Source organism: Vespula vulgaris, chromosome 10 (genome assembly GCF_905475345.1).
Source record: "Vespula vulgaris chromosome 10, iyVesVulg1.1, whole genome shotgun sequence".
Taxonomy (NCBI): Eukaryota; Metazoa; Arthropoda; class Insecta; order Hymenoptera; family Vespidae; genus Vespula; species Vespula vulgaris.
In genome coordinates this window covers 5,295,099-5,321,459 of record NC_066595.1, presented here as the reverse complement: position 1 = coordinate 5,321,459, position 26,361 = coordinate 5,295,099, and the positions used below count along the sequence as shown (strand labels likewise).

The 26,361-nt window shown below is 31.7% G+C and overlaps 6 protein-coding genes across 13 annotated transcripts; 3 read left to right on the top strand and 3 right to left on the bottom strand.

The window, feature by feature from the left end:
- Nucleotides 1–14: 14 nt before the first annotated feature.
- Nucleotides 15–15,103, bottom strand: LOC127066775 (uncharacterized). Of its 3 annotated transcripts, none has more exons than XM_051000911.1 (7): nt 14,816–15,103; nt 13,265–13,486; nt 10,777–10,884; nt 9,721–9,858; nt 8,342–9,076; nt 5,346–8,269; nt 15–2,279 (listed from the first exon to the last, which is right to left on the bottom strand). In XM_051000911.1, exons 1-5 carry the CDS (start codon nt 14,892–14,894, stop codon nt 8,817–8,819), a joined length of 807 nt encoding a protein of 268 aa, XP_050856868.1. In that variant the 5' UTR covers nt 14,895–15,103; the 3' UTR covers nt 15–2,279; nt 5,346–8,269; nt 8,342–8,816. The 3 variants fall into 3 exon arrangements, with proteins under 3 accessions (XP_050856868.1, XP_050856867.1, XP_050856866.1); XM_051000910.1 differs by having other exon boundaries at nt 5,346–8,539; nt 8,673–9,076; XM_051000909.1 differs by having other exon boundaries at nt 5,346–9,076.
- Nucleotides 1,461–3,286, top strand: LOC127066780 (uncharacterized). 3 transcript variants are annotated; one of them, XM_051000927.1, is made up of 5 exons: nt 1,461–1,567; nt 1,967–2,053; nt 2,213–2,297; nt 2,490–2,578; nt 2,649–3,283. In XM_051000927.1, exons 1-5 carry the CDS (start codon nt 1,490–1,492, stop codon nt 2,847–2,849), a joined length of 540 nt encoding a protein of 179 aa, XP_050856884.1. In that variant the 5' UTR covers nt 1,461–1,489; the 3' UTR covers nt 2,850–3,283. The 3 variants fall into 3 exon arrangements, with proteins under 3 accessions (XP_050856884.1, XP_050856886.1, XP_050856885.1); XM_051000928.1 differs by lacking the exon at nt 1,461–1,567 and adding an exon at nt 1,793–1,879 and having other exon boundaries at nt 2,649–3,286; XM_051000929.1 differs by lacking the exon at nt 1,967–2,053 and having other exon boundaries at nt 1,490–1,567; nt 2,649–3,284.
- LOC127066781 (uncharacterized) lies at nt 3,842–5,333 on the top strand. 2 transcript variants are annotated; one of them, XM_051000930.1, is made up of 2 exons: nt 3,842–4,107; nt 4,859–5,333. In XM_051000930.1, the coding sequence occupies exons 1-2, from the start codon at nt 3,930–3,932 to the stop codon at nt 5,152–5,154; spliced, it is 474 nt and encodes a 157-aa protein (XP_050856887.1). In that variant the 5' UTR covers nt 3,842–3,929; the 3' UTR covers nt 5,155–5,333. The 2 variants fall into 2 exon arrangements, 1 of the variants encoding a protein (XP_050856887.1); XR_007782503.1 differs by lacking the exon at nt 3,842–4,107 and adding an exon at nt 4,410–4,523.
- LOC127066769 (nuclear autoantigenic sperm protein) lies at nt 6,090–17,853 on the top strand. 3 transcript variants are annotated; one of them, XM_051000889.1, is made up of 3 exons: nt 6,090–6,239; nt 15,927–16,622; nt 16,721–17,853. In XM_051000889.1, the coding sequence occupies exons 2-3, from the start codon at nt 15,927–15,929 to the stop codon at nt 17,396–17,398; spliced, it is 1,374 nt and encodes a 457-aa protein (XP_050856846.1). In that variant the 5' UTR covers nt 6,090–6,239; the 3' UTR covers nt 17,399–17,853. The 3 variants fall into 3 exon arrangements, with proteins under 3 accessions (XP_050856846.1, XP_050856847.1, XP_050856845.1); XM_051000890.1 differs by lacking the exon at nt 6,090–6,239 and adding an exon at nt 15,229–15,412; XM_051000888.1 differs by lacking the exon at nt 6,090–6,239 and adding an exon at nt 15,434–15,566.
- Nucleotides 17,854–18,048: 195 nt separating this feature from the next.
- LOC127066755 (intraflagellar transport protein 140 homolog) lies at nt 18,049–23,736 on the bottom strand. Its single transcript, XM_051000848.1, has 11 exons — nt 22,904–23,736; nt 22,555–22,796; nt 22,149–22,467; nt 21,861–22,077; nt 20,912–21,782; nt 20,706–20,841; nt 20,149–20,631; nt 19,784–20,070; nt 19,418–19,694; nt 18,443–19,344; nt 18,049–18,361 (listed from the first exon to the last, which is right to left on the bottom strand). The coding sequence occupies exons 1-11, from the start codon at nt 23,165–23,167 to the stop codon at nt 18,049–18,051; spliced, it is 4,311 nt and encodes a 1,436-aa protein (XP_050856805.1). The 5' UTR covers nt 23,168–23,736.
- LOC127066765 (centrosomal protein of 112 kDa-like) lies at nt 22,934–26,240 on the bottom strand. The gene is made up of 8 exons (XM_051000880.1): nt 25,771–26,240; nt 25,257–25,645; nt 24,952–25,147; nt 24,660–24,893; nt 24,376–24,588; nt 24,112–24,300; nt 23,785–23,951; nt 22,934–23,070 (listed from the first exon to the last, which is right to left on the bottom strand). Exons 1-7 carry the CDS (start codon nt 26,059–26,061, stop codon nt 23,889–23,891), a joined length of 1,575 nt encoding a protein of 524 aa, XP_050856837.1. The 5' UTR covers nt 26,062–26,240; the 3' UTR covers nt 22,934–23,070; nt 23,785–23,888.
- Between the last annotated feature and the right edge of the window lie 121 nt (nt 26,241–26,361).

Genomic DNA, 26,361 nt, shown 5'->3' with positions numbered 1-26,361 from the left:
TAAAAGCATTATAATGAATATCACAAATAAATATATTCTTCACAAGAAAATTACAGATAATATATAATACGTTAAATAAAAAAAATATATATATCATACAAAATTTTGTCTTCGTAAATGATATCTGTCACTTGTATGTTCTATATTCGTAAAGGCGAAGGACGCCCAACCACGCCCATATTTCTCCAGCTACGTGGGCGAAAAATAATCATTACGTCAAAACCAATTTTATTTTTTATTTTTTTATGATTCAAATCAACAGGAGAATATAAACAAATGTTGGTCGCTGATTTCTTAGATCTTCCAAAATATATTATTTTTGGAATTATGATTTTTTATGTTGCAGTCATTGTTTCACACTTTAGAATTAAAAAAAAAAGGAACATAAAGAAATACGTATTTTAATTTCTCGAATACTATACGCAGGTGGGTAAAAATAAAAATAATCAGGGACAAACATTTGGCTAAATTCCTTCGTAAATTTAATTAATGATGTAACGTAAAACGTACTGATCAGCAATAGAATAAGGGTCGTATAAAAACTAGCCGTCGATAGATGAAACTTCCGAAAGAATAGACAAACAGCGATAATTGCATAGCTTACGTCACATACCAAATCGGCAAAATATAAAATTATCATCGGTAAACTCCAGCCTGGATTTTTCTAAACGATAAATCATACATCATATATAGACTGTATAATGGATTGAACGATCGAAGTCGACCATGTATTCTTCTCACCGAAATAAGAGAATAAAAAAACATAATGGCAGTCACTGTGTAAACGATAGAACGATGAAAAGAATATCCCAAGGTTAAGCTAACAAAGGTTCCTTCTTTTTTTTGATAAGTTGCATAACCATAACGAGTTTCTCCATTCTCCAGAAGATCATACTGAAGATTACCATTGCGTATACCTTGATAACACAACATTAGAACTATTAAAAGCAAGAAAAATGCTTGGATCGTTCGATAAGTTTCGTTCTCATTCGTTCCTTCTCGTTTATTATTTCCTTTTTGTTTATTCATTCCTTTTGGCTCGAATTTTTTTTCGTGATAAACCGTCTTTTTAAAACAGTCTTTCATGATTGTTATTGATATAAGAGCAATCCAAAAATTTATTCATGCGAAAAATTTGTCTATATTGAAATTACGAAACCAAAATGCGTTATCAGACTTCGATCGGAAATCGAATTGAAGATATTTCGCGACTTAACGTTGCTAAAATTGCTAATTTCAGACTATCCTAAATACTCTCGGATCTCGTTTATTCTCGAATGATTTATCAGACGTGAGAAATTGCTTAAAAAGTATAAAATGCAAATGAATTATCAATTTTTACGATTACTTTTTGATATACATCGTCTACCCGATCTATATATTTTCTAAACGTCAGGATATTCCTCGTGGAAATGCATCGTTGTTCTGTAACCTCAACTAACAAGATCGAAAGAGTTTTATATACATAATTATTAATGTTTACCAAACAATGATCAAGCAAAGAAAAATGGGAAAACGTGCTGTTATATCTTGCGTGGGAGCGATCATAGAGAAAAATAAAAAATCTGTAAGTTAACATAAAAAAAAAGGTATTCCATAGATCAATCTTAATGTTTAACAAATGACCAATCAGAACTAATCGTATCATCGTTTGGACTTAAATTACGAATTGCGTACGCCAGAGGGCAAAAATGATGAAAATTTTTACCGTTTTTTAACTTAAACTATTTATACATCGTCAAAAATTTTTTTACTCGAACGTGAACACTAATATATATATAAATATATACATATATTTTTTCCCTTCGAAGTTACACTAGCATTAAAAAATATGAGAATACGTGGTAGACGAAAATTCAACGAACACGGTGGACGATTAGTTAGCTATCAATGTTATCAATAATCGTTATAACCTTCTCGGTGTTACTTGCAAATAAAACGGCTAAATAAAATTTTCAAATTTCAGCGTGTCGGTCGAATGGTATGCAACCTGTGCGATCATTATATCATGGGAAATCCATTATACGTCATCATGCTGGGTATTATTGGGACCGTTAGTCCATCGTAGTACTTGTTAATTATTAACGTGTGTGCTTATACATATACGTGTATACATATACGTGTACACGATCGATCGAAATCACACGATTCTCACGATTAATTCAATTAAATCGTTTTCATACTTTTTAATTTTCATTCGTAAATCGTCCAGGTGATAACAACATTTGATGTCATACGTACAATGAATTGCAAAGTACCAGTTAGATGTCCATCGCGTCCTAAAAGAGAAAACTTGGGTGAGTTGACATTTGTTTGATTTCTCAAAAGATCTCTCAAAGGATTCTTCACTTAATATGTTTGTTTTTGTAACATTTATATTACAAAATATTATACATATGTGTATATATATATGTATATTCTAAATTAAAAAATGTACGTATTTTTATAACAAAAGTTCAATATTTCTTTCTTAACATCTTTTTGATTAGCACCTTGGGACGTGGAAAGAGACTTGAAATTAATGACTTCTATCCTTGGAATAGAGCACTATACACTGATAATGCTAGGTGCTATTACAGTAAGTATAACGTTGCAAGAAAATGTCGTAAAAATATGAAATTTCATTCGATTATTGTTTTTATTAATAGGAATACCCGATGCTATACACTCCCTGGCTGCTGATGCAGTTATGCGTTATTATCGTAGAGATTATAGTATTTTTTGTGAGACTCTTTTTAGACGGTTTACACGTAAAACGCGACGAGATCTTGCCAGCTATATTAATGGTCCATAACTGGTTGCAAGTGTTTTGCCTGTTCCATCGACAAGCACGAAATTCTATTCAATGAAATAAACAGGATGAAAATGTTTTTCAAAAGCAAAATCAAACTTTACGATTTATCTTCCTATTTATAAAAAAATATATATATATATTTTATTCCCTTATGCGTTATGCCTTTCGTAATAAAGCCATTGAAAATAATCTTGTAAATGAAATATCGATAAACGACAAATCCTTTCCGTTAACAAATAATAATATATAAGAAACAAAATAAAACATAATTGAGACAATTGATCCTTTCTTCTTAAATCAACTCGGACGAGTTCGCGTACTTTTTTTTTTTATTCTTCAAAGATTGAAGGACATTATTTAAAAAAAAAAAAAAAAAAAAATTGATTTTAATTGCATTGCTTTTCATTAAGTAATACTCTGATGAAAACTTTGAAGAGAATTTTTTCGAAATTACATTTTGATATATATGCCATCTATGTTTCTTTTTCTTTTTTATTCCTCAAAGTGAACTATGAAGCAAGTGTATATATACATATGTATATATTTATTACATATATTCATACATATACATATACATGACAAATGGATGGTGATTAAAAGCAGATCATCACGTCACGGACCTGACCTAAGCGAAATTATAAAAAAAGAGAAGATATTTCTAAATAAAATGAAAATAAAACGAGATAAAAAGTTCGTAAAAAGATATGAATTTAAATCATAAAAATTTGTTTAACGATAAATGGTACGTCATACGAGATGGCACTAAGAAAAGATACGTTGCAAAGGTAAAGATAATCATGAATCTAAATTTAATAAACCTGAAATTCAACTTGGAGATCTTTTTCGCAGATCGAAACTATTTACATGATTATATTATGTTTCACGACGAACTTTTTAAGTTTCATCGTCGTCGAAACAGGAACTCGTGTCACTCTTGATAATTTAGCACCAAAATCGGCCGCCTTTAATGCGCTTTTTCGTCGAAATTATAGTAATAACGAAAGTTATAATATAAATGCTTATTTAAAATGAAGCAACGATCCTGTATGATGAATGATGAATTTCTTATAATCTTTCAGATTTAAAGATAAGAATACTCGCAGCTAATGTAATTACGGGATTAATAGCAACGACGATGGTAGCTATCGCTGACATATATAATATTCCCTATCTTTATATACCGTGGTTGGTAAATACTATCAATGGAATTGCATTTTACGAGGGCCCTATTTTTCTAAATTTAGTTTACACTCTTTTACCGAAGTTAGGAATTCCAACAGGATCGTTTATACTTATGATATTGCTTCTATACGGTAATATTTGATATAGAATATACTTCGAACATTCTGAATTTTTTTCGTCAGACTGTGAAAGCATACTTTTTTAAGTAAAAAAAAAATATATATATACATGTTACATAAAGATTATTTGTCAACATTTCATAAGCGAATATATAACACAACATATAAAAAAAAAGTAGGTGACAACGAATGTTTAATTGCAGAATATTAAAAAAATTGATTATATTTATCTTATCTATAAATTCACTAATGTTTATTATTAGCTAATAACTAATGATTATCGCAATCGCAGGAGATAAACGAAGTTACGAAACGATTCATTGTGATTATTAGTTAACATCGTTAATAATAGTTAACCTCCAATTTTCAAGTAGATTAAACATCAAAATACAGTGTTTTGAAATAAAAAACACATAGATTAATATTGAGTATGTATATGGTTTAATTACGTAAGGAAAATGCTCCAACTAAGTTAGGTTATGTTCAATATTTTATTCTAATTTTCTAAGTGTTTGTAAATATTCGATTTTTGTCTTATTTTCTCTTACAATATATGCTTTCGCAATTTGACGAAACAATTCAGTACACGTCGTATATTTATATATTACGTTCTTGTTTGTATGTATTCTTGTTGTATGCATGTATGTACGTATGTGCGTACATAATGTCCCAATAAAAAGCGTCTACTACGATAATAATTATCGTCTAAAAAATTAGTTACATTCGTCCAAAAAAAAAAAATAGCATTTTATATTTATTCTAGTTGAAGAACTGTGTGTCTGGAATGAAGTGTTCGTCAGTTTTCAACATTGTTGGTCCGACTATAACAACAAACAACAAAACGACATCATCAAAAACAAAGAAAATAATTCCGAAAAAATACTTCCGAAAGATAATGAGGAACTTGTTTTCGAGAAAAACATGGAAAAAGATCGAACTCTTCTTCACGAAAAAATTCAAAATCGAAGGAGATCTTTTAATTCTTATGATAAGTCTAACAATCGCATTTGTATTAACGCTATTCTAACAGAACAAAGTTTCGATCAGAAACCTACCTAACATAATCAGATAGAATGAAATACACGAATCATTTTGGGGAAAAAACGAACGCGTTTGAAATAAAATCACGAGAAGATATGAGATAGTAAAGAAGAGAGTTGCATCTAGAGAACACTTATGTAACAAAGGCATATTTGCTTTCTTAATTTAGATGATTTACGGAAAGTGTAATAAAAATTTCATTCACCTACCGACTTAATTTTTTTTCACATTGAAGGCGGCAACACACTAAAAAAAAAGAAGAAAAGAAAAGAAAAAAAAAATTTTAAATAAAATCGATAAAACAAACAATGATTGCGTATCGTAGCGTCCTTTTCTTCGATTGTATTATTTTGTTCAACTACGAAATATATAGAACGTTTGAGAGATTTCCGACGGCACATTATACGTTTGAACATAATACGAAAATATCATATAAACACAGATTTATAAATGTTTTATCAAACAATTCTAACACAATATAAAAAACCGTTATATTAACAGTCCGTCCAACAGTCGAATCAGCAGAGGTAAATAAAACATTCGCGTTTAAGCAAAGGAGTTCAGCTATTGGTTGACGAACGATAGTCAATTGTTGAATTCAGAAGCGAATTTACATGGGTTATTGTTAGAGCTTAACTGTGTTACAATCTCTGGAAATTGTGAAACACTTCTGTTCCAATCACGTGCATTTGTTTACCTCTACTGATTCCATTCATTGGACGAACCTACATGTAAATCTTTTAAGAATCAATTCTTCTTACCGTAGCATTGAGTGAAGAAACTTCTAGATTGGATTATACATGTTCGTCGATGTTAGAAAATGATGATAAACTTACGTGCATGCTCGCTAGGTGCCTCTTAGTTCGTTCGATGAGAATTCATCGCGTTCACATAGAAATTGTACTTTTGTGCCGGTTGATGCTGGTTGATGATCTGTTTCTTGTAACGGTTCGAAAGTAGACAGTTTTCGTTTAAATCGAAGAAACATATAGATATTCGTGAATCATCAAAACAGTAATCGTTTTCTTTAAAAATAACGAAGAAAACTCGTTTGTTGTTGACCTGTCTTGTGGCTTCTTGTTTATTTTCTTAGAAAAAGCAAGGTATGTGTAAATCCGTTATATTATATTTAGTAAGGTTAGCTCTCCCGAAATAAAAGCCGTTATAATTCGGCCGTTGTTTTTTTAACATTTCTTTTTGCTCTTTCTTTGATGTTCAACACGGGGTTATTTTCAAAAAAATTATTATCTCGACGAACTTATTCTTAATTGTAATCTTCCAATAAGGCACGAATTCGCGTTCCCATTGTTTATCAAATTTTGAAAGGCGCGAAATATCCTTTGTCTCCCTTCGAGTGATTCGTTTATATCGATATCGCAGATTACCTGAATATATTCATATCGAATAGCACTCGTTACAAACACATGTAAAATTATCACGTGCTCGGTAATTCGATGTCACGTACAATGGAAAGTTGATACGCACACGTTGAATTCTATTTTTGCAAATGGCATCTCGCTTGCGAAACATAACCTCACTTTTTATTGCAACTGTAAATTACGAAATATAATAATTTTAATAGCTTAGTTAAATCTGGAATGTGATGGAAGGATTTTGTTACGTGTACGTAATATACCTATATTTTGTAGGTTTTTTTTATTGCATTTGCGATACATTAACTCTGATATAACAAACAACAAGCATCAGGTAAAAAATATGATAATTAAGAAAATGTTATTTATGAAAAAATTTTTTTCCTTTCAAATAATATTTTCCTTTATGATCACTTGGACAACAGTTTTGCACCTATCATCAAAATTTTTAAATTTCTTACTTATTACCAAAGCTCGTTTTCCAAGTGTCAGGCATTATTTATCCAAAATACCTGATTATTTTATTTTTTTTTTGTTCTTCCTTAAATATTAATGGACGAATCGTAATTCACAATCCTTTCATTTGCAATATATTTTGTTGGCTTAAATTTCATTTTCGCTGTAACAAGTCGTAGCAAAAGCTATTTTCTTATCGCACATATTCAATCGTTGCTTATATTGGCTGGAACGATATTATACTAAACTATGCACTTTACAAACATGCTTATTACTCTATTTATAAGGCGATTGGATTGTACTAAATAAGAGAATAAAATTTTATCATATTTCAAGATTAAATCTTGAAGAGACAAGTTTAAAAAATTTTACTTTACTTTCGAACTATTTCAGAAATATAGAAAACAAAGGAGAAGCAAACTATTTGACCTGTTAACAAGATAATGATAACTATACAGACTAGTATAAATTTTCAATGATACTAATTGTTATTAAATGACTTTGCTTATTACTAAATATTGATAATATATATAAAAAAAAATTCATAAATTTTACAGAAATTAATGCAGCTATATACGGAAGAAAAGCAATTTTTAGATATATTTAGAATCCATTTAGAATCCATAAATATATCCAAAGGATATATCAGCTGATTCTTATAATCTTCAATACGCCTTTTTTATTTTAATTGACTAAAGCCAAATTACCAGAAACAGTTACTGTATTTTTAATTTTTGAAACTTTATCAAATAATAAGTAAATTTTCATTCAATTTATCTATATTAGTTCTTCTCAAATTTTTGTTTGTTAAGTAGCTGTTTCTAGTAACATGACATAATTTGACTGTAAACAAAAGCTAAAATACAAGGGCAAATACTGTTTGTTCTTTCAGTCTGAAACCTTATGAATGTCAAATTCTTTTACGAATAAGACCTTTAATGAAAATTTATATAGACATAGTAATGAGAATAAAAATTAAATTTGATCTCTAGAAGTACCTACATAAAACAAATCCTTCCAATCAGTATTCACTCGTGTCAAAATAAGCTATCTAGAATGATAGGGATTCTTATTAATCAGTACAAAATATTGTATTTAGAATATTATCTAACTGCCTGCCACAATCATAACTATTCTGTCATGTGTTTTGTAAAGATAAACCTAAGTATAAAGTGTACGAAGCGTACATAAACTAATGTTCTTTGTATAGAGAAATTTATAGTGCCTTCGAGATGGTCAATTTCAGTGAATATTCATGCTCGATAGAGATTTTTCAAAACGGATGCCAACGTGACTTTCTGATACTGCAAAGATCGAAACTTTATAACTATGATCATAATTACGTGCGTATCTTCCACGACATTTACAACACTTACACCGCCATCAAATGCAAAAGCTTTCTAAAATGGTAAAAGTACAGCAGCAGGCCGATATTCCGTATTAAATATATAATGTTTATAAAAATGATCGGTCATCGACTTACTGCAGAACTTTATCGGACGATTCGTATTTAAATCCTTATCAAATCGTTAGATCGTAGTTACGCTTCGAAGCTCAACAATATAACCTATACCCTGGAAGAGCAATGGAACGATATTTTTATCCGACACATCGTCGATCTAGTAATATATTATCGTATCTCGCGTATTTCTTTTTTTATCACATCCACGTGTGATTCGAATCACGCATAAAAAGAGACGCACGTACATACGATCTTTATTCCTCTTCTTCGCTTCGATGTATCTTCGACTCCTCTCTCGTCTTCTCGTTCTTCCCATCTTACTTCAGGAACCCTCTATCGCAATAGACACAAGTCGTAAAATGACCTTAGACCTCGAAGGCTTCCCACTGCTACGCGATCATGGCTGCGATTGGACTGAAACGCATTATCTTGCTAAGCAAAATCCAAGCTACCGATGCGAGAGCGCACAGGGTTACACCACCCCATCCGAAATCCATGCTCCAAGAGGTCGTAAAACGACGTGCTTTTAGAATGGCACGTGACACCGGTCCGCCTATCACGCCATCTTCCGGACCATTAATTATACGAATACCTCGGTCTTGAGCTCTCTTGAAGTGGATGATGGTCAACGTGAAGAGCGCAAATGTCGCTGAAATTTCGTAAATTTCTCTTTCTTGTCCGTTCTTAAATTCTCTTTAACCTCCAAATTTCGTGCGACTTTCATACAGCAGACCAAGGCAACTGAGAATGAATGTTTATCGTTTCTCTTTCCCGTACTAGCTTCCCCCTCCTACTGTTTCAATACACTTTTGTTACAATAAATGTTTGTTTATCGTTCTTCAACGTACTTTAATTTGTAATCAATGTACGAGTTGGCTGTAGCTCGTAAACATTCAATTGCCTAGCTTTGTGTATGATCCATATACGTACATAAATAATATATACAATATACGTAAAATGTTTTTATCGATTCGTCATCATTCTTCATTGTTATCAAATATCGATTATTCATTCGATCAATAGATTCTTTTTCGTTAGAGAGAGGGGAGGAAGAGAGGGGGAAAGAGAGAGAGAGAGAGAAGAAGGGAGAGGGAGAGAGAGAGAGAGAGAGAGAGAGAGAGAGAGGGAAATATAAGAAAATAATTCTCTTTTTTTTACGACTCATCGCGAAACATTCCACGCATAACTAAAATTAACTCGTACCAATTGGAGCGACTCCAGTATTTTGCTAATTACGAACCGAGTACGGTCGTTACGCATTAACAGATTAATTTTCACGATCAATAATCTCACCTGCCAATAAATACATCACTCCTGTAACAAGAACGGCCGATATTTGATGTCTGCACAAGCCAAAAAATCCTATTAGCACGGCGGTGCCAAGGATTATCAAACAAACGAGGGAGCAAGAAATACTTAAATTCTGCATCCCTGTAATGATAAAATAGGTCACTGTCTAATATATGATTTAAAGTAATTAAACTATTTATGAAGTAATAAAATAATTCAAGAGTAATATAGAAAATCCGAAAGTAAAGTTCATTAACAAAACGTTAGATCGCGTTTAATTAACAACTTTAATAAGGTCAAAGATCATTATAATCAAGATCTCGTTTAAAACGACTCGGTATGATTTCTGAATTTTCAACATTTTAAAAATTATTGACTTTTTTTTATTTTTCTTATTTTTTATTTACAGAATCTTAATTTGTAGAAACATAATCCTAATATAATACCAGTTCTATTAAAAATTAAAGAATAGCAATGGTAACTTCGCGATACTATTAATAATTGATTGAAAATGATTGAAATTTGTCATTTGATTGAAAATGTCACTTCACGTTTTTTTATACTTTAGATATATCACTTTTCAAATAAATAAATGAACTTTCCAATATAATCTTATAACCTTTATTGTTTGCATTCTTATCGGCACGAATTGCATTTTTATTAACCTTTTCGAAACCAAGGTCTCATTATAAAACAATCCCCAGGCGCTAGTATTTTGTTCCTACTTTTCATTATCTCCATGGAATAAAGTAATTTAAATTGCTGTTTATGAACTATTTTTTATCTTAAACTCAAATCAATAACAATATATCTTTTCAAGTATTTGATTATAATAGATTAATAAATAATTACCATGATACGAATCATACCTTTTCGTACTTTTTTTTTTTTATATAAACTTGACGTTCGTATAATTTAGTCGATCTATACACGATCTTAATTAAATTAAAGCCAATACCATTAATTCCAAAAATAAAAGAAGTCATAAAAGCTCTTAAAAATTATGTCGAGAATCGACTTCAAGAGGAGAAAAGAAAAAGAAATGTCGATCTGACTCACGATTCTGCCACGCAGCACGGATTTCTTCATGTGCCTCGTCGGGTGTCAAGTAGTTAATGCATCTCTCTTGCGGAAAGCCCACCTGACCCAGTAGTTGTATTTCGTCGTCTGAAATTAAAAAATAAAAAGAAAGAAAATAGAAGAAAAAATCCTTCTCTTTCTTTTCATCTCGAATTATTGTTCTATTTTTTATAGATTCGATGATTCATAGACAAATTTAGTGGTACGTTATTAGTGAATGTCGTTATTCCGGTCGAGAAGGTCGAACCACCGTAGAAAGAGAGAGAGAGAATGCACACAATTTCGTAGTTGAAATAGTAGTTTGCATTGCTCGGTGCTTAGCGTGACCAAGAGCCATTATACAAAGGTAGAAAAATGTACGAGGAAACCAATTATCTCGTTGCACGCACCTTCCAAATCTCCGATTTTATGTCTTACTAAATTCGAACATACGCGTGATATCACGACCTTTTCGGAAGAAAGTGCATTGTAATACTGTATAATTTCTATATTTAAAATGGAATAAAATTGATCGTTTATAGATTAAGTTTTTTGTTTAGATATTTTGCGAGGTATTATGTTAAACGAGATTGATTATTTTTGATCTTAAGATTTTTTTTTTATTTTTTGTATCAAATATTAAAATAAGGTATTAATATTAAATTGATTTCGAAATATTGGAATGTCAGTACCTATATATGTATATATAGTTTTTAAAGTACCACATTTTGCAAGCTAAACGATAAAAAGAATTGAACTATTAATTGGGTTATAAAATCTTGGATATTACAATATTGTACCTTTATAGAATACATTTACGCATCTACTATTCTATAAATGTTATATGTGAATGTTACGAATACAAATGGATACTTTGTAACTTTTCATACGAGTGCATTATTTATTTGTTAATTTTTATATAAAATCCAATTATAATACAATACAGCAAAAGTATGAATAGTTTTTCAATAAATTTTCAATCCAATTTACTTCGAAATTACGAAATAACGAAATTTAATTGTGCATTCTATCGCACATGACGCGTTCACAAAAAGAAACGACGCAATCATGTTCCCTTTTATCCTTTTATTTCATTTTCAAGGCAAAACATTCTCACAATTTGAATGCGTACTCGTTTGTTAAGTTGTACGAGGTAAATGTATAGTACATTCTATAATTTTCCTTGCAATGAAATTACATCTAGAGAGAGAAAGAGGGAGTCGAGTTTTTCAATTAAATTTTCCGGATTCTTCGTTGCCGCCTCCGTCGTCGTCGTTACTGTCGTACATAGACACGAATGCACGACTTTATTTCATTAATTATTCAAAAATCGCTTGAGTGACGTTAATCCTCAAATTTCAAATTGGATTTTGATGTTGACCGACGTTGAACAAAATCTTTAACTTGTTTCTTCCTTATGAAATATTCTTGTTTCTTATGAAGCCTGAAAAGTTCTCGTTTTTTTTTTCTTTCTTTCTTTTTCTTATTCGTCTTCTCTGTATCGTTAGTTTCACTTTCATTAAGAGATAAAAGTCCGTTTTATTCTCCTCGTCATTAACCGAATGACCTAATTTTTTTTACAACTGTGATTGCATTGTTCTGAAAAGTTTCTGGTATTATATATGTTCTTTTTAATCGCCGTATATAGGAAATTGATAAAAAAAAAAAAGACAAATAGATACTCGTAAAAAGATTTAATATCCTAATATTGAAAAATAGAAATAATCATATTAATATTGGATGGTATGACGTTATATATATACAGCCATATAGCGTAAAATAATATTAAAACAGTAATAATAACTTCTTAATAAATGTAAATTAAAAATGAAAGAAAATAAATATCGAGTACCTATTATCTTAATTTATTATGTTCATTGTCAAATCAATTTTTTCTAAATAAAAGATAATAAGTGATATTAATTGTCGTACATTTTACGTGAATGTATTAATGTAATATAGCTATTAGAGATAATTAGAAAAGATTTTTAAATGCATGCACAATTAAAAAAGGCATATATTAAAATTATTTACATTCTAATCAAACAATTAATTCGTACGATCAAAAAAGCAATCGTCACTCAAGACTCGACTTTTGCAAAGGAACATCTGAAATGTTCACGGTCACGCGATACCGAACGAGATACTTCCGATAGAATGTATAGATCTTAATCGAGTGATCGATACAACCGAGACAGACAGAGTCAAGGTGGTATCTCTTCGAGTAGACACACCCACGCAACCCTGAATCGCTTTTGTCTCTTTCTCTCTCTTTCTCTCTTTGTAACGTCAACAAGCACGAAAGTATGCAAGTACTTTGAGAAAGATATGCCTTGGAAAATCGATTTTCGAAGTGAGTCATCGCATCGAAATAAACGTACGGTCGTTTGATCCGAACATATTTTTCCACATTATTAACGTTTCGAATGGTAGAAAATTAGATCTGACGATAATACGAAATAAAAATTCAAAGAAAAAATTCGCTCACCCGATAACGAGACGCACATCGTCCAGATTCCACCGTGCATGGGCACCAAGAAAGAGCCACGTCTACCTCGATGATGATTTCTGTGAGCAGTCGGTGTCTCTAACATTGCCACTTGATCATCCAACCATGTGAGGCTAACGTTAGCATGAGTGAGAGCTTCTTTATCCCAGCCAACCTCTTCCCAATGATCGGTCATTATTGCTCCACACAACAAGCCGGTTGCTAAAAAACAAGACATTGGTACGTCAAAAAAGGAAGATGACAGAGAGGACGATTTTATTCAAATTAAATTCGAACTTGATCTGGATCGAGGCAAAAAGAGGATTCAACAACTTCTATCGTATATTGACCAGTGTTTAAACTTGAAATTAAACAAACTCTGATTCATCAGAATCGTGGATAATTATTCAAAGTGTGTCATAGTAAACGTTTCTCGGATTGGGAATTACGAAGTCTCAAAAGAGAATCGACCGCTTGCTAAGTATACTTTGACGTTTTTATTTGTAGACTTTGCTGTTTGCGAAGGAAGTTAGACGTCTAAATGAGTGTCACTTTCGTGTTATTCCATTCAAAATTTCGTCAGGTTCTGAGACAAGACAAATTTTCTGAGTAGCACTACCGTAAGAGTTCTTCAGAATAATGGAGTTAAAGAAGCACTTTCGTAAACACACGAACACATACACACGTATGTGTTTGATTGTGAAAAAGTGTAAAGTTCTGTGAATTCAACCGGTGGTTGTTGGCCGTGTCGAACTTTTGATAATGAAAAAAAGAAAAACAAAAGAAAAAGATGAAAATTTACTATATGCATGTTAAATCTTCTCTTGACAAGACAACATCAGCACAAACACGGTCCTTATGAATTCGCGAATGTATCCAAAGGTCTTGACCTTTTGACCTATCTTTCTCGACAAGTTCGACATCGAAAATTCATCTTTGTTGCATAATCATAAAAGTTTTCAGGTACTGTCATTACAAATAAGATTTGTTGAAAGAAAGATTTGTTCGTCGCTTTCTCAACCACGTGTATCGAGATGAAAGAATTTACGCGGTATCGAGATAAGATTTATTCGATAATAAAGTTTTTCAACAATACTCGTATTTCGATACGTTGCACTTTTATTGTGCGTTACACCCATCGAATTTGTCAATGTCGCGACGGTATCATTTTCTCGTCGCGATAGAAAAAAGTAAAAAGATAAAGCTTCTTTCGAGATGAATTCTTGCTGTTGTTTCACGTTGTCACCAAAAACGAATGAACAGAATGGAAAGTTCGATCGACGACGTTTCATCGTGTTACAACATCCATCTTCGTCTTCCTTTAAAGAAGAAATTATAACATTTCGAGAGGGAATGTGCACGGTTGTGGTTCTTACGTAAAACGTTATCGGCCACAGATAACGAGAAGAGAGAAAGAAAGAAGATGAAATAGAAAAAAGGAAGATAGAAAAAGAGAGTGAGAGGACGAAGACAGAGAGAAAAAGAAAGAGAGAGAGAGAGAGATAAAGAGAGGAGCGTATTAAGGGTGGAAAAAGGGAGGGACAAGATTACCTGCAAAGGTAAGAACGAGCGTGGCAAAGAGAAAAACGAGACGCGGACCAGGGCCCCTGGGTACACGAGTAGGCTCCATCCGCGCAGGTGGTGCCCAGGGCAACCACTGGCAGCCCACTGATAGCCGCGAGCACCACACTGATCCTCGCTCTCTCGCTCGCTTTTCTCACTGACCCTCGCTGCGAGCATCGCCACTATAGTCCTTTTCAACGTTGGAATATCTACGAGGACGCCCTCTACATCTTGCGTTTTGCGAAGCGTACGAAAATCGACCGAACTCACCCCACCCTAACCGGATGCTGCGGACAACCCTCTTTTATCTTTCTTTTTTTCTCTTTCTATTTTTCTCTCTTCTTCTCTTTCTCTCTTCCTTTGTTTCTCTCTTTCTCTCTCTCTCTCTCCCCCTTTTTGCATTTTATCTTTAACATTCATTTATATTTAATTATTTTATTTATTGTTGCATTCATTCCCTAATTGATGAGCTTTGTCCAAACTACTACAAATTACGAAATATTAGACATCAATTGGAAAATTGAATCTGAAATGTAAAAAATCGTAATCTAAGATCTCATGGAATTCTGATCGTACCGTATCAGTGTAATTATAAATACTAATCAATTGAAGTAGTAAAGCTAAATTTGCTTTATGTCATGATCTTTTATATTTCACAATTTTATATTTCTCTCACTTTAGACGTATGTAGATTAAGTAAAAGAACTAGTCAATAATTATGATAAAGAGAAGGCTTGAGGTAGGCAATAATTTCTTTTACTTGTATTTATGCTAATTCTCTTTTAATGTTAAAGAATACATCAATATTGCAAATTGAAACTTGATTTTCTTTTTTTATTAGGTACTGGTGAGTAAGTTTGATGTTTTCATTTTAATTCACTCTCTTATTTCTTACTTCAACGCGTTAACATAAATAAAGATATCTATTATAATTTATTTATTTATGTTTTCTTTATTTTTAGTTTACAGAGAAATGTCTACTGTAATAATTTTTTTTTCTTTCTCGCTTTTTCCAATTCTCAAAGCGAGAAGAAATCAAAATTTTTCATAAATGAAAATAGAGAAATTTATTACAAATGTCTGTTCCTTTTATTCTCAGATGGCCGATATCGCGGATAACGTACCATTCACCGATCCTGCAACCGCGATTTCTCAGGGTAGACGACATCTTCTTGTACGTGATTACACGATGGCTGTGACCGCACTTGCCCAGGCTTGCGAATTGCTCGCGAAAAAGCACGGTGATACGGCGGACGAATTAGGCGAACCGTATCTTCTTTACGGACGTGCACTTCTAGGTCTCGCTAGAGAGGAAGCTGGTGTTTTGGGAGGAGGAATACCAGGCTCTGAGGAAGCTCAAGGTGAGGAAGATGCAGAAGACGACGACGAGGACGATGAGGAAGATGAAGCCGACGAGGAAAAGCTGAGTAAAGTTGATGAGAAAGAAGAGGAGGAGGAGGAGGATGAAGAAGAAGAGGAAGAAGAGGAGGATGAAAAAAATAATAAAAACGAATCCATGAAGACAACTACCGACGATACCACCCCGAAGAAAAATGCAAAAGATGAACAAGATGAAGAAACTAAGGAAGAAGATGTAAAGAAGAAGGAACACGATGAACAGGAAGTGAAAACTTTACTAGAATCTGAAAGGGAGAACATTTCTAAAAATGATGAAACCGATGCTTCGGCAACTTCGTCGAAACAACAGAATGGAAATATACAAGAAAACGGTCAACACGATAACATCGAGGATATAACTAAAACTGAAGAAGAGGACGAGGTAAACAATCTTCAGGTAAGAAATAAATGATTTGCTTTTGCAATTAATTGACAATTGAAGATATCAGTCTGAGAGAAGAAACAATAAGTGAGGTAATTTGTATTGAATAAAAGGTCGCTTGGGAGGTGCTGGAATTAGCAAAGTTAGTTTTGCTAAAACGAGGGCCAGCAGGATGGAAACTGTTGGCCGATTCCTACCGATTGCTTGGGGAAGTAGCCATGGAAGGAGGAAATCACAAAGGAGCACTCAACGATCTACAAGGATGTTTGAATCTACTGGAGAAGATCGATCCACGCGAGCCTAGAGCGATTGCCGAAATTCATTATCAATTGGGATTAGCTCATTCCTTGGGCAATGATTTTGATGCTAGCATAGAAGAATTTAACAAAGCTACTATGCTTTTAGAATCACGTATAAAAGAACTAGAAGCGATCACTGAACCACCAAAGACTGACGATCCTTTTTATACCGTCGAGGGAGAGATCCAAGAATTGAAGGATCTCCTTCCAGAGATTCAAGAAAAGATCACAGATATGCAAGACTTTAAACAAGAAGCTTGCAAGCTCGTTATAGAAAGCCTTAAAAGTGAAGTTTCGCGTAGTAATTCAAACGGTGCTGGACCTAGTTCAGATACGTCGTCGTCATCAGCTGGTAGCTCGACGAATCCAAAAATTGTAAAGCCAGCTAGCGATATATCGCACCTCGTACGAAAAAAACGTAAGGCTGACGAACCTGAAACAGAAGTCTCCGTACCGCCATGCAAAAAGCCGACACCCGAAAAAGCTGTCTGAACATAGAAGGTCTTAATAATTACGGTTTAAGTCGCTATTACGAACTTTTGCGAGATTTTCGCTGGGTGAACTAGATTTTGTTATACATATTTAATACTGGACGAAAGCAAAGCTCAGCTTTTATTTCGATAACAATGCCTCAAGCTTCTTATTGTTTTTAGAATTCTCTTTAATGTTTCTTTTTTTCTTCATCAATGGAAAGTATATGAGGTAATTCCTTCACAAAACGTGTTGCTTTTTTCTTTTCTTTTTCCATTTTTTACGTGAAATATTGTGAACGTTCATTTATTTATTATCATGCGATACATTAGTTATAACGCATTTGTATTGCTCTAGAAGAAATGGATCTAGTTTTCACCAATAGGACTTTGATGTAATTTGTTAGAAATAAATCTAAGGTTGTTTTCGTGTGCTAAGTTTAAATAATAAAGATTGACATTCTGAATTTTTCTAAATGCTTGAATATTTTGGTTTTTCAACCTATCGAAACCTATTATTTATTATTACAACCATTATCTTTATCGTTTACTATTAGAATAATACACAAATGGACGGAATCTGATTGTACGTCGTTGCTAGGATAATATTTTACTACTACACGATAACTGATACGTAAAAATTTCGTACAAGTAATGCACTTACTTTAATTTTCATTCGCCTAAAAGTTCCTCGATATCATCGTCTTTATCAGAACTTTCCTGATATTGAATTGATGGTTTATATCCCAATGCTTCTAACAAATTAACGTTATAGTAATAACTGAGATTTATGCCAGGTACTAAACGTTTTAATTCTTCGACAGTAGCCCGAGCTTTTTCGGTATCTCCCACGTTCGCATAATGTTGAGTAATAGTAGCAAACAAATCACCACGACGAACAGATTGCTCTAAATCGGAACCCTGAGAGTCGAGTAATTGTTGAACCTGCGACATTGCTGTTTCCGTTTCGCCTCTGTCGAATAATCTATGAAAGAAAATAATTTTCATTTACAAAGTATCACTATTTTATAGAACATTATAAAAAAACTATCAAATATTTACATACTTTTTAATATCTATATAACGTCTTATCGCTGCCATTCTATTATTGACTAAGTCGGTAGCTCTTTTGTGAAGATCAGGATCTCTAGGTGCTATTACTTTAGCAAGACATCTACTTGCTTGGTTTAATGCATCTAAAGCTTTTTCGTAATTTTGAAATTCGTCGATCTCTACTTGAGCACAGGCCACATAGAAATTAGCTAGCAAATCCATCGCTTTGCCTTTCGAATAAAAATTAATGATATTCTTCAGAATTTCAGGTTGATTTTGCCAATCCAATGACTGTAAATAATTGCCTGCCATGATATAAATTTCTCTTTGTCTTGAAACCTGTGCGAAAAAACAAATCTTTTCCGTATCGCCAGATTTGAGTAAAGCTTTCATGGCTCTTAACTTGTTTCCAGCTTGTGTGAACTTTTTGGTAGCTAAATGATAATTTCCTTGATCAAACGCTATTTCACCGATTTTTTCTAATGTATTAATCCTCCTCTTTTCGTGTTCTGCATCATTCTCTATCTTTTCTGTTGTCATTTTTTCTGCAAGATCTTCTGTTAACGTTACATTGTGTTTTTGCATTAATTCTAATGCCTCCATGTATTTTTTACCAATAGCAAATAAATCAACAGCCTTATCTATTTGTTCGTTTTGTACAAAATACTCTGCACACTTCTCGATAAGAACAGGGTCGGAATCAGCATTAACATCCATAGTAATAAGCTGTAAAGCACTATATTGTTGTGTCCTAAAAGCTATATCCAAAGCTTTATGCAATAAACCAGCTTTATGATAAAGGAGAACAGCTCTATCCAATTGTTCATTTTCTTCGTAATATTTCGCAACTTCTATTTGCGATTGCCTGGATGCTAAAACTGCCAAAGGCCACAGTTCTTCAGACATGTGATGTTCCTAATTAAATATAAATATTAGAGATTGTTTGAAAGTATGTAATTTAACTACAACACTTCCGTGTATACGTTACCTTGCACAAACGAATTGCATTTGTATATGCCTTTGCTATAGTATAAAAATGGATGGACTGTGATACATTATTTTTGGATTCATAATGTGCAGCTAAATGATATGCAGATGCAGCATGATTTGTTCTTAACACGAGATCGCATACTTCGTCTTCTCTATTGAAATAACACAATAATCTTGTCATGGACAACGTATCATTGGCTTGCTCGTATAAGCGCAAAGCTCCTTCCATATCTCCGGTCGATTCTATGTACTGAGCATGCCAATTTTTTATTTGACTAAAATGTTACAAGATAATTGTTCATTAAAAAAGAAAAAAGAAAAAACTGATAAAATGGTATTGAAATTATACATGTATAATACTTACGAGTCGTCGCAGTTATTTAGATATCCTGCAAGTTCTCTCGGTCTTGAAAGTAACATTCTTGGCACTTCGGATCTGTGACAATCAGCTTTCGTATACATATCGATCGCCTCCACAACTTTTCCTTCCCATTCAAGAACCTTTGCATAATTATAGTAACTTGTCTTTTCACGAATTTTGTTTTCGTTCGATGCTAATTCTATGGCTTCTTTAAATTTATTACGAGCTTCCAAAAGTTTACCCAATAGATCGAGTCTTTTCGCTTCGCGAAAAAGACGTTCAGCATCGCTCTGTTGAACATTCGATATTTATTATACTTACTGTTTAAGTACAGATTATAACTTTGTTAATCTCAAATGAATACTTACATACAATCCAAGCTCGACCGCTAATATACCAACTTTGGTCTCTAAATTTAAACTGTCATCCTGCATTGCTTGTTTCAATGCTTTTGCTGCCTTAGCTTGTTTCATATGTCCCAGACATAAAAGAGCCATATTCAATTGCTTGGTCTTTACACACATTCTTGCTAAACTTTTCCAAACAACTTCGTTTTTAATAGTTTTTATAGCTTTGAAAGCTTCATCCATATTAGCTACACTAATATGAAAACTAAAATCTAGAACAGCTTTTTTAGTAACGGGATCGCAGTCTTCAAGCTCTTCGAAGTCTCTCATAAGTAATCGCATAATTTTACTATCCCTTTCAAGTACTTGTTCGGAATTTAAGATTATTATATGAGGCGATTGTACACCCAATAATCTGCAGTTCTCGTCTTCTATTGATTTTACGTCTTGTAGAGCAATTCCGTAATCAGAAGTAGCGAATAGCGAAACAAATACTACAGCAGCCTAAAAATTATGAAAATCCTTAATTGAATGAATATAATGGTTTAGAAATAAGTAATAAAAAACGTGCATCATACCTCATCATCATTTTTGGTTGATTTCGATGTTTTAGATTCTCGCGTTTCGACTTTTTGTGCACGACAAACTAAAAGCCTAGGGTCTTCGAAATCCCAGCAATGAGCAGTAACCAATCTACCTTTACATTTCATAGCTCTGGAACAAATAAATTGATAAATTAATAGAATACTGAAAAATTATTACATTTTTTACTATTATTACTTACAGTGCAGATTCATCGTCGATCGTATCATCTGACCTGGCAAAATCAAATTCGTGCATTTGATCACTCTCTATGTCCCATACATAAAGGATTGAACTAGGCATTAGATTAGCCATAGCAACGGTAATAGACACACATCGACAATCCGAATTACATTTGGCTTCAATAATTTCAGCAAAGTCATTAATGGCTTCGTACGTTGCCATAGCTCTAGTATGTAGCTCGATTTCCCTTTTGCTTAAATCCCAAATTTTTAAGATACCGTTTAATGATGCAACTGTTAAATATCGACCCGTAAGGTCCATAGTAATCGGTTCTCCTTCTTCCGGCATTGTAGGTAATGTTTGTGTAATAGTACCTTCTGTTGAGCGCAATTGAATAACTAATGGTGTCAAGATAATCAATGTGTGTTCATAAATCAACATTTTTTCAGTGTCACAAGCAAAACTTCCTATAATTACTGCCCCTAATGAATCATCCTTATTAATCCTATAAACTACCACTTGTCTGCTGGATGAAACAGCTGCATATTCTTTATTCACAGCAACGATCTGTACTTGAATGTCGGTTTTGAGTGTATGCATTTGTCCATCTACTTCCAATAAAATTTGTGTTGGACTAAGCTGGCTTGCACAAACCCCGTCATTGTATGCGGCACACATCGATTGTTGATGCAAAATAAAAACGTTCGTAATACAGTTAACTGCTAGAAGGGGATTTCTTAATAAGGTGGCACCCCACATCAGTTGTTTGACAGTACCATGAATTGTACATGACTCTGGAATACTAGGCCAACGATTTTCATCAGAATCAGTTACAACTTTTCCTTTCCATAAATAAATTGTACCCAAGTTCGTCCCAGCAGCCAATGTATCTACATTATATTTTATAGAATATGAATGGATATTATCAAAAAATAATATCTTGGTGAATTATAATGTATAACAAATACCATTATTTTTGCAAAAGGATAAACTTGTACAGATTTCCTGAGGTGTGGCAAGATTACCAGTCAATGAATCAGGAGGTGATAGAACATATGTATCTCCAGTGTGAAGATCCCAACAACGAACTCCCAGTTCTCCAGTTAACACAGCTAATGTATTACCACCAGCCCAACATATAGCAGGACCGCTACGAGGTATATCACTTCGACCACTGAGTTTCACCTGATCAAAAATTTGAAATAATAAGTACACAGGAATATTCGCTGAAAATGTATTCATCATTTTAAAAGTACCTTAGTTATTTCTGTTAATTGCCCAGTAATTGAATCTGTTTGGTAATATCCAATATTTAAACCTTCTGTCATAATTATGATAGAATCTCTTAACTGATGATGCAATAAAAAGTGTAGTGTAACACCATCTGTATTGAAAACTTCTATACATTGCCCTTGAGCATCAATAAAATATATAACTCCATTTGAAGTTCCAATATAAAAAGCATGATTATCTTTTCGAGTTAGAACAGATGTTGGTGCAGCAGTTCTGGGACGCCAATAGCTGAATAGATCTAATGCTCTTTCATCTCCAGCTACTGCAGCTTTTGCCAAATCACTAAATTTTATTTACCATATTACATATATAATATATCTAAGTAAATAATAATTATGTTATTTTTATTTTACAAACAATTCAAATTACCTATAATCCATGCTTGGTTTTAGTGGAATGAATGCAATATGTACAAAAGATCCTTTTAATTCATGATGAAAAACCATAAGCAGCTGACCTCTAGAATCAATTTTCCAAGCTATTATAGAACCAGCAGCATCTGCCGATACCAATCGACTTCCATGTGGACTCCATTGTAAAATTGTTATAGGATCATGATGTGGTGTTATTATCACATTAAATTCAGTGCTATTTGTATCACCTGGCCATATCTGTAGTTAAGTAATAATACAAATATATTTGATTAATATATGAATATCATATAACAAAAGGATTTATATTTATAAATTCTTTTTTATAAGATTATAAAATTATTAACCCGTAGATCTCCATTTTCCCATCCTGCAGCTAGCCATCTTCTATCAGGATGCCAACCAAGAGCAGTCACCTGAGCTACAGAGTGTTTTGAAGATTCTACATCTTGTAAAGGCTCCCCTTGATCGTCATAAACTGTTACAAATCCTCCTTTATCTTGAGAATATGCTGCTACAGCCAATAATGGATAATTAGGATGCCATGTTGTGTGTGTGCTTATTGAAGCAGTTTCTGGATTTTGCACTCGTGTATCAAAGTATAAAGACATCTTTTTACTTGTTATATGATTGCAGATGTTTAAAAATTTACATAAATATAATTATAAATTTTTTTTTAATTATCATTTTGATCATATTTTATCTTTAAAAATATTTTAAATCAATAAAATTATGCGTGTATATATACATATACACTCTGTCCATTAGTAAAGATATTACTGATCGCAAAACATATTAATTTATATAAAAGACACTTGATGAAATAAATAATCGAAATATTTCACTATTTTCTTTTTCACAATTGATTATACTTGATTATAAAGTTTATAACAATCGGAAAGTATAATTTTATTGGAATCGAGGCCAATTTGATTTTGTTGTCAAATAGGTTGCTATAGAAACCAACATAAGCATGACAAGCAGGATTGCCAAATTAAACAATATCTACATCATAACCTCATTACTAATTATTACTTTATATTTGGGCGCCAAAATTCTAATAATTTAAAACGAATGATGAAGTTATATTATTTATTCAGATAATTCTTCTATAATAGGATTATGTGTAATCCATTTATAGTTTTTTTGAATTTATTTATTCAGTTTTATTTATCTATAACTTAATAATTAAGAAAATAAATATAGATTAAAATAATGATATACTTACGCGTCTTTTTATTAATATATATGACATTATTACAGAACACTAAAAATAGTAATAATAATACATTACTATTATATTCATTACCATATTCATTACCATTATATTCATTAATCATTACTTCGAATATTTTTTTTTACTTGATATAGTTCATTTTCTAATATGCTTATTTTCTGAAAATTAAAAAAAAATGTATATGAAATTTTAAGATATTTTTAATATATAAAAAAAAAATATTGAAAAATTAAGTTAAATAAGTAAAAAAGAAATATTTATGTAAGTAATACACAATGATTAAAGAAGTATATAATTACACAAATCAAATAATTTTACCTTAAGATAATTCTGACGCTGATTTTCAGCTGTTGCATCAGCTGTTACAAGAAGCAGTTTATATTTTTCTTCTAATGAATCTACAAGAGAATTTAATTCGCATTGTTTTTCCGAACACAAGGATGTGCATAAGTCAGTTTTCTGTCCTTGAAATTGTATATATAATGACTTAATTTCCAAATCTTTGTTCTGTATTGCAGAAAAATAAATTAAAAAAAAAATTAAACTACAAAATCATATTAATTGCAAATGTTATAAATAAACCTTAAGAATATGGTTAATTTTTTTTTCATAATCGTATGCAAGTTTGTCTTTCGACTTTTGAAGCTTTAGTATAGTCTTCTTCAAGGTTATCATTTTAGAAACTAAATTCTCATTTTGATTTTGAGATACAAGTTCCATTTCACTTCTTATCTTATCAAATTCTTGTCTCATTATTGCATTTTGATCTGTTAACATAGCTCGTAATTTATCATCCTGAAAGTATATATTTAGATCATTTAATATAAAATTTAACATGCAACAATTTGTAACTTATAAATAATTACATCTTTTGTCTCTGTTTCAAGCTTAATTTCCATCTCCTTAATTTTATTTGTCAGTAATTCAGTTTTCTTATTTCCTTCTTCATCTTTTTTGGATAATTCCAAATCCTTCTGATGAATTAAATCTACCTGTGTATTTATTTCTAAATCTTTTACTTTTAAAAGAACTTCATATTGTTGGCGCATGGATTCTAATTTATCCATACATTGCTTCTTTATTGTATTAATCTCTTCTTCCTTAGAAAAAACTATTAAAAATCTTGTTTTTCTATATTCAGCATTTTTTACTTCTTACCTTATCACGAATAATTTTATCCAATTCTTGTGACATTGTAAGCAAATTGTTATTTAAATTTTCATTTTTACATTCAGCCTCATGTAATTGAAATTTCAGTTTAGAAAATTGTTCACTAACTTTATTTTTATATTGTTGAACATTTTCTTTATGAGTGGATTCTAGAATATTTTTTACTTTTTGTGTCTCTAGTAATCTAATAAAATGAATTAATATTACATTCTTCTTATATAAATACATTATTATAAATAATCTTATATTTTCTTTGAATGTAAAAAATCTATAGAGCTTACATTTACACTCACTTAGCTTTCAGTGCAGTAACTTCAGAAGTTAGTTGCCTTATATTAGTATGTAAATTTTCATTTATTGCATTAATTTCTTGATATTCTAATAGTTGTTGATGTAAAGATTTATTTTGCATTTGTAACTCTTTAATGGTAGCAATTAGTGAATCAGTATCATGCCTATGTATTCTAAATTGACCTCTATCTACTATGTTATCATTATAAAATTGAACTGACGAAGGTGGTTTAAATGTAGGTACATATTGACTTGTACTTGTAGAATTTTTATCTTGTATTCTTGATGTAGTATTTTGTGAACATGTTTTATAGTCATTGATTTGCTCACATTTGTGATATGATGTCGTACTAAATTCTGACAGATCACTTAAGGATGAACTAATATATACCTAAATCATATAGTTATTTAATAAGAAAAAAATGACAATTATATTTTAAGTAAAATTCAAACATATTATATATTAGTTATTATATTATAATTAATAATCATATAAATACATGAATATGAGATTACCATGCGATATGATTTAGGTAATGGTATAAGAGAACCTAAAGGTGGGGGTTCACTAAATATACCTCCTACATGACCTTTTTTCAATTGCTGATATAATTCTAGAAGATACTCATTTCTAAGATTGCGTTGAGAAGAAGAAAGACTTAGCTTATCAAGCCAAACTTTGCATAATTGAGCATCTGTCACAGATGTTAGATTTAATATAAAAGGCTTCACACTGATTAATGTTTTTTTAAAAAATTCATCTTGTTTAAGAGCTTCTTGTTCATCACGGTCCTGGAGCTGTGACATGTTTTATACTTCTTGATAATACATTTTAATTAATAATATGAAAAAATACTGTTTTAAATTAATGTTAAATTAATATTTTGCATAATTTTTTATAAGTATATAGAACATTGGTAGATGTAGTAATTATTTGACAAATCTTTTCATAAAAAATGCAATATGGCCATAGATGTTATAATATTCTAAAAACAAATGTCACTCTACTTATTTTTGTAACTAGAAAATATTTCCTTTGTTATCTCACTTATACAAATATTATATCATACTATTACAGAAATAAGCATTATTATTGATAAATTATAT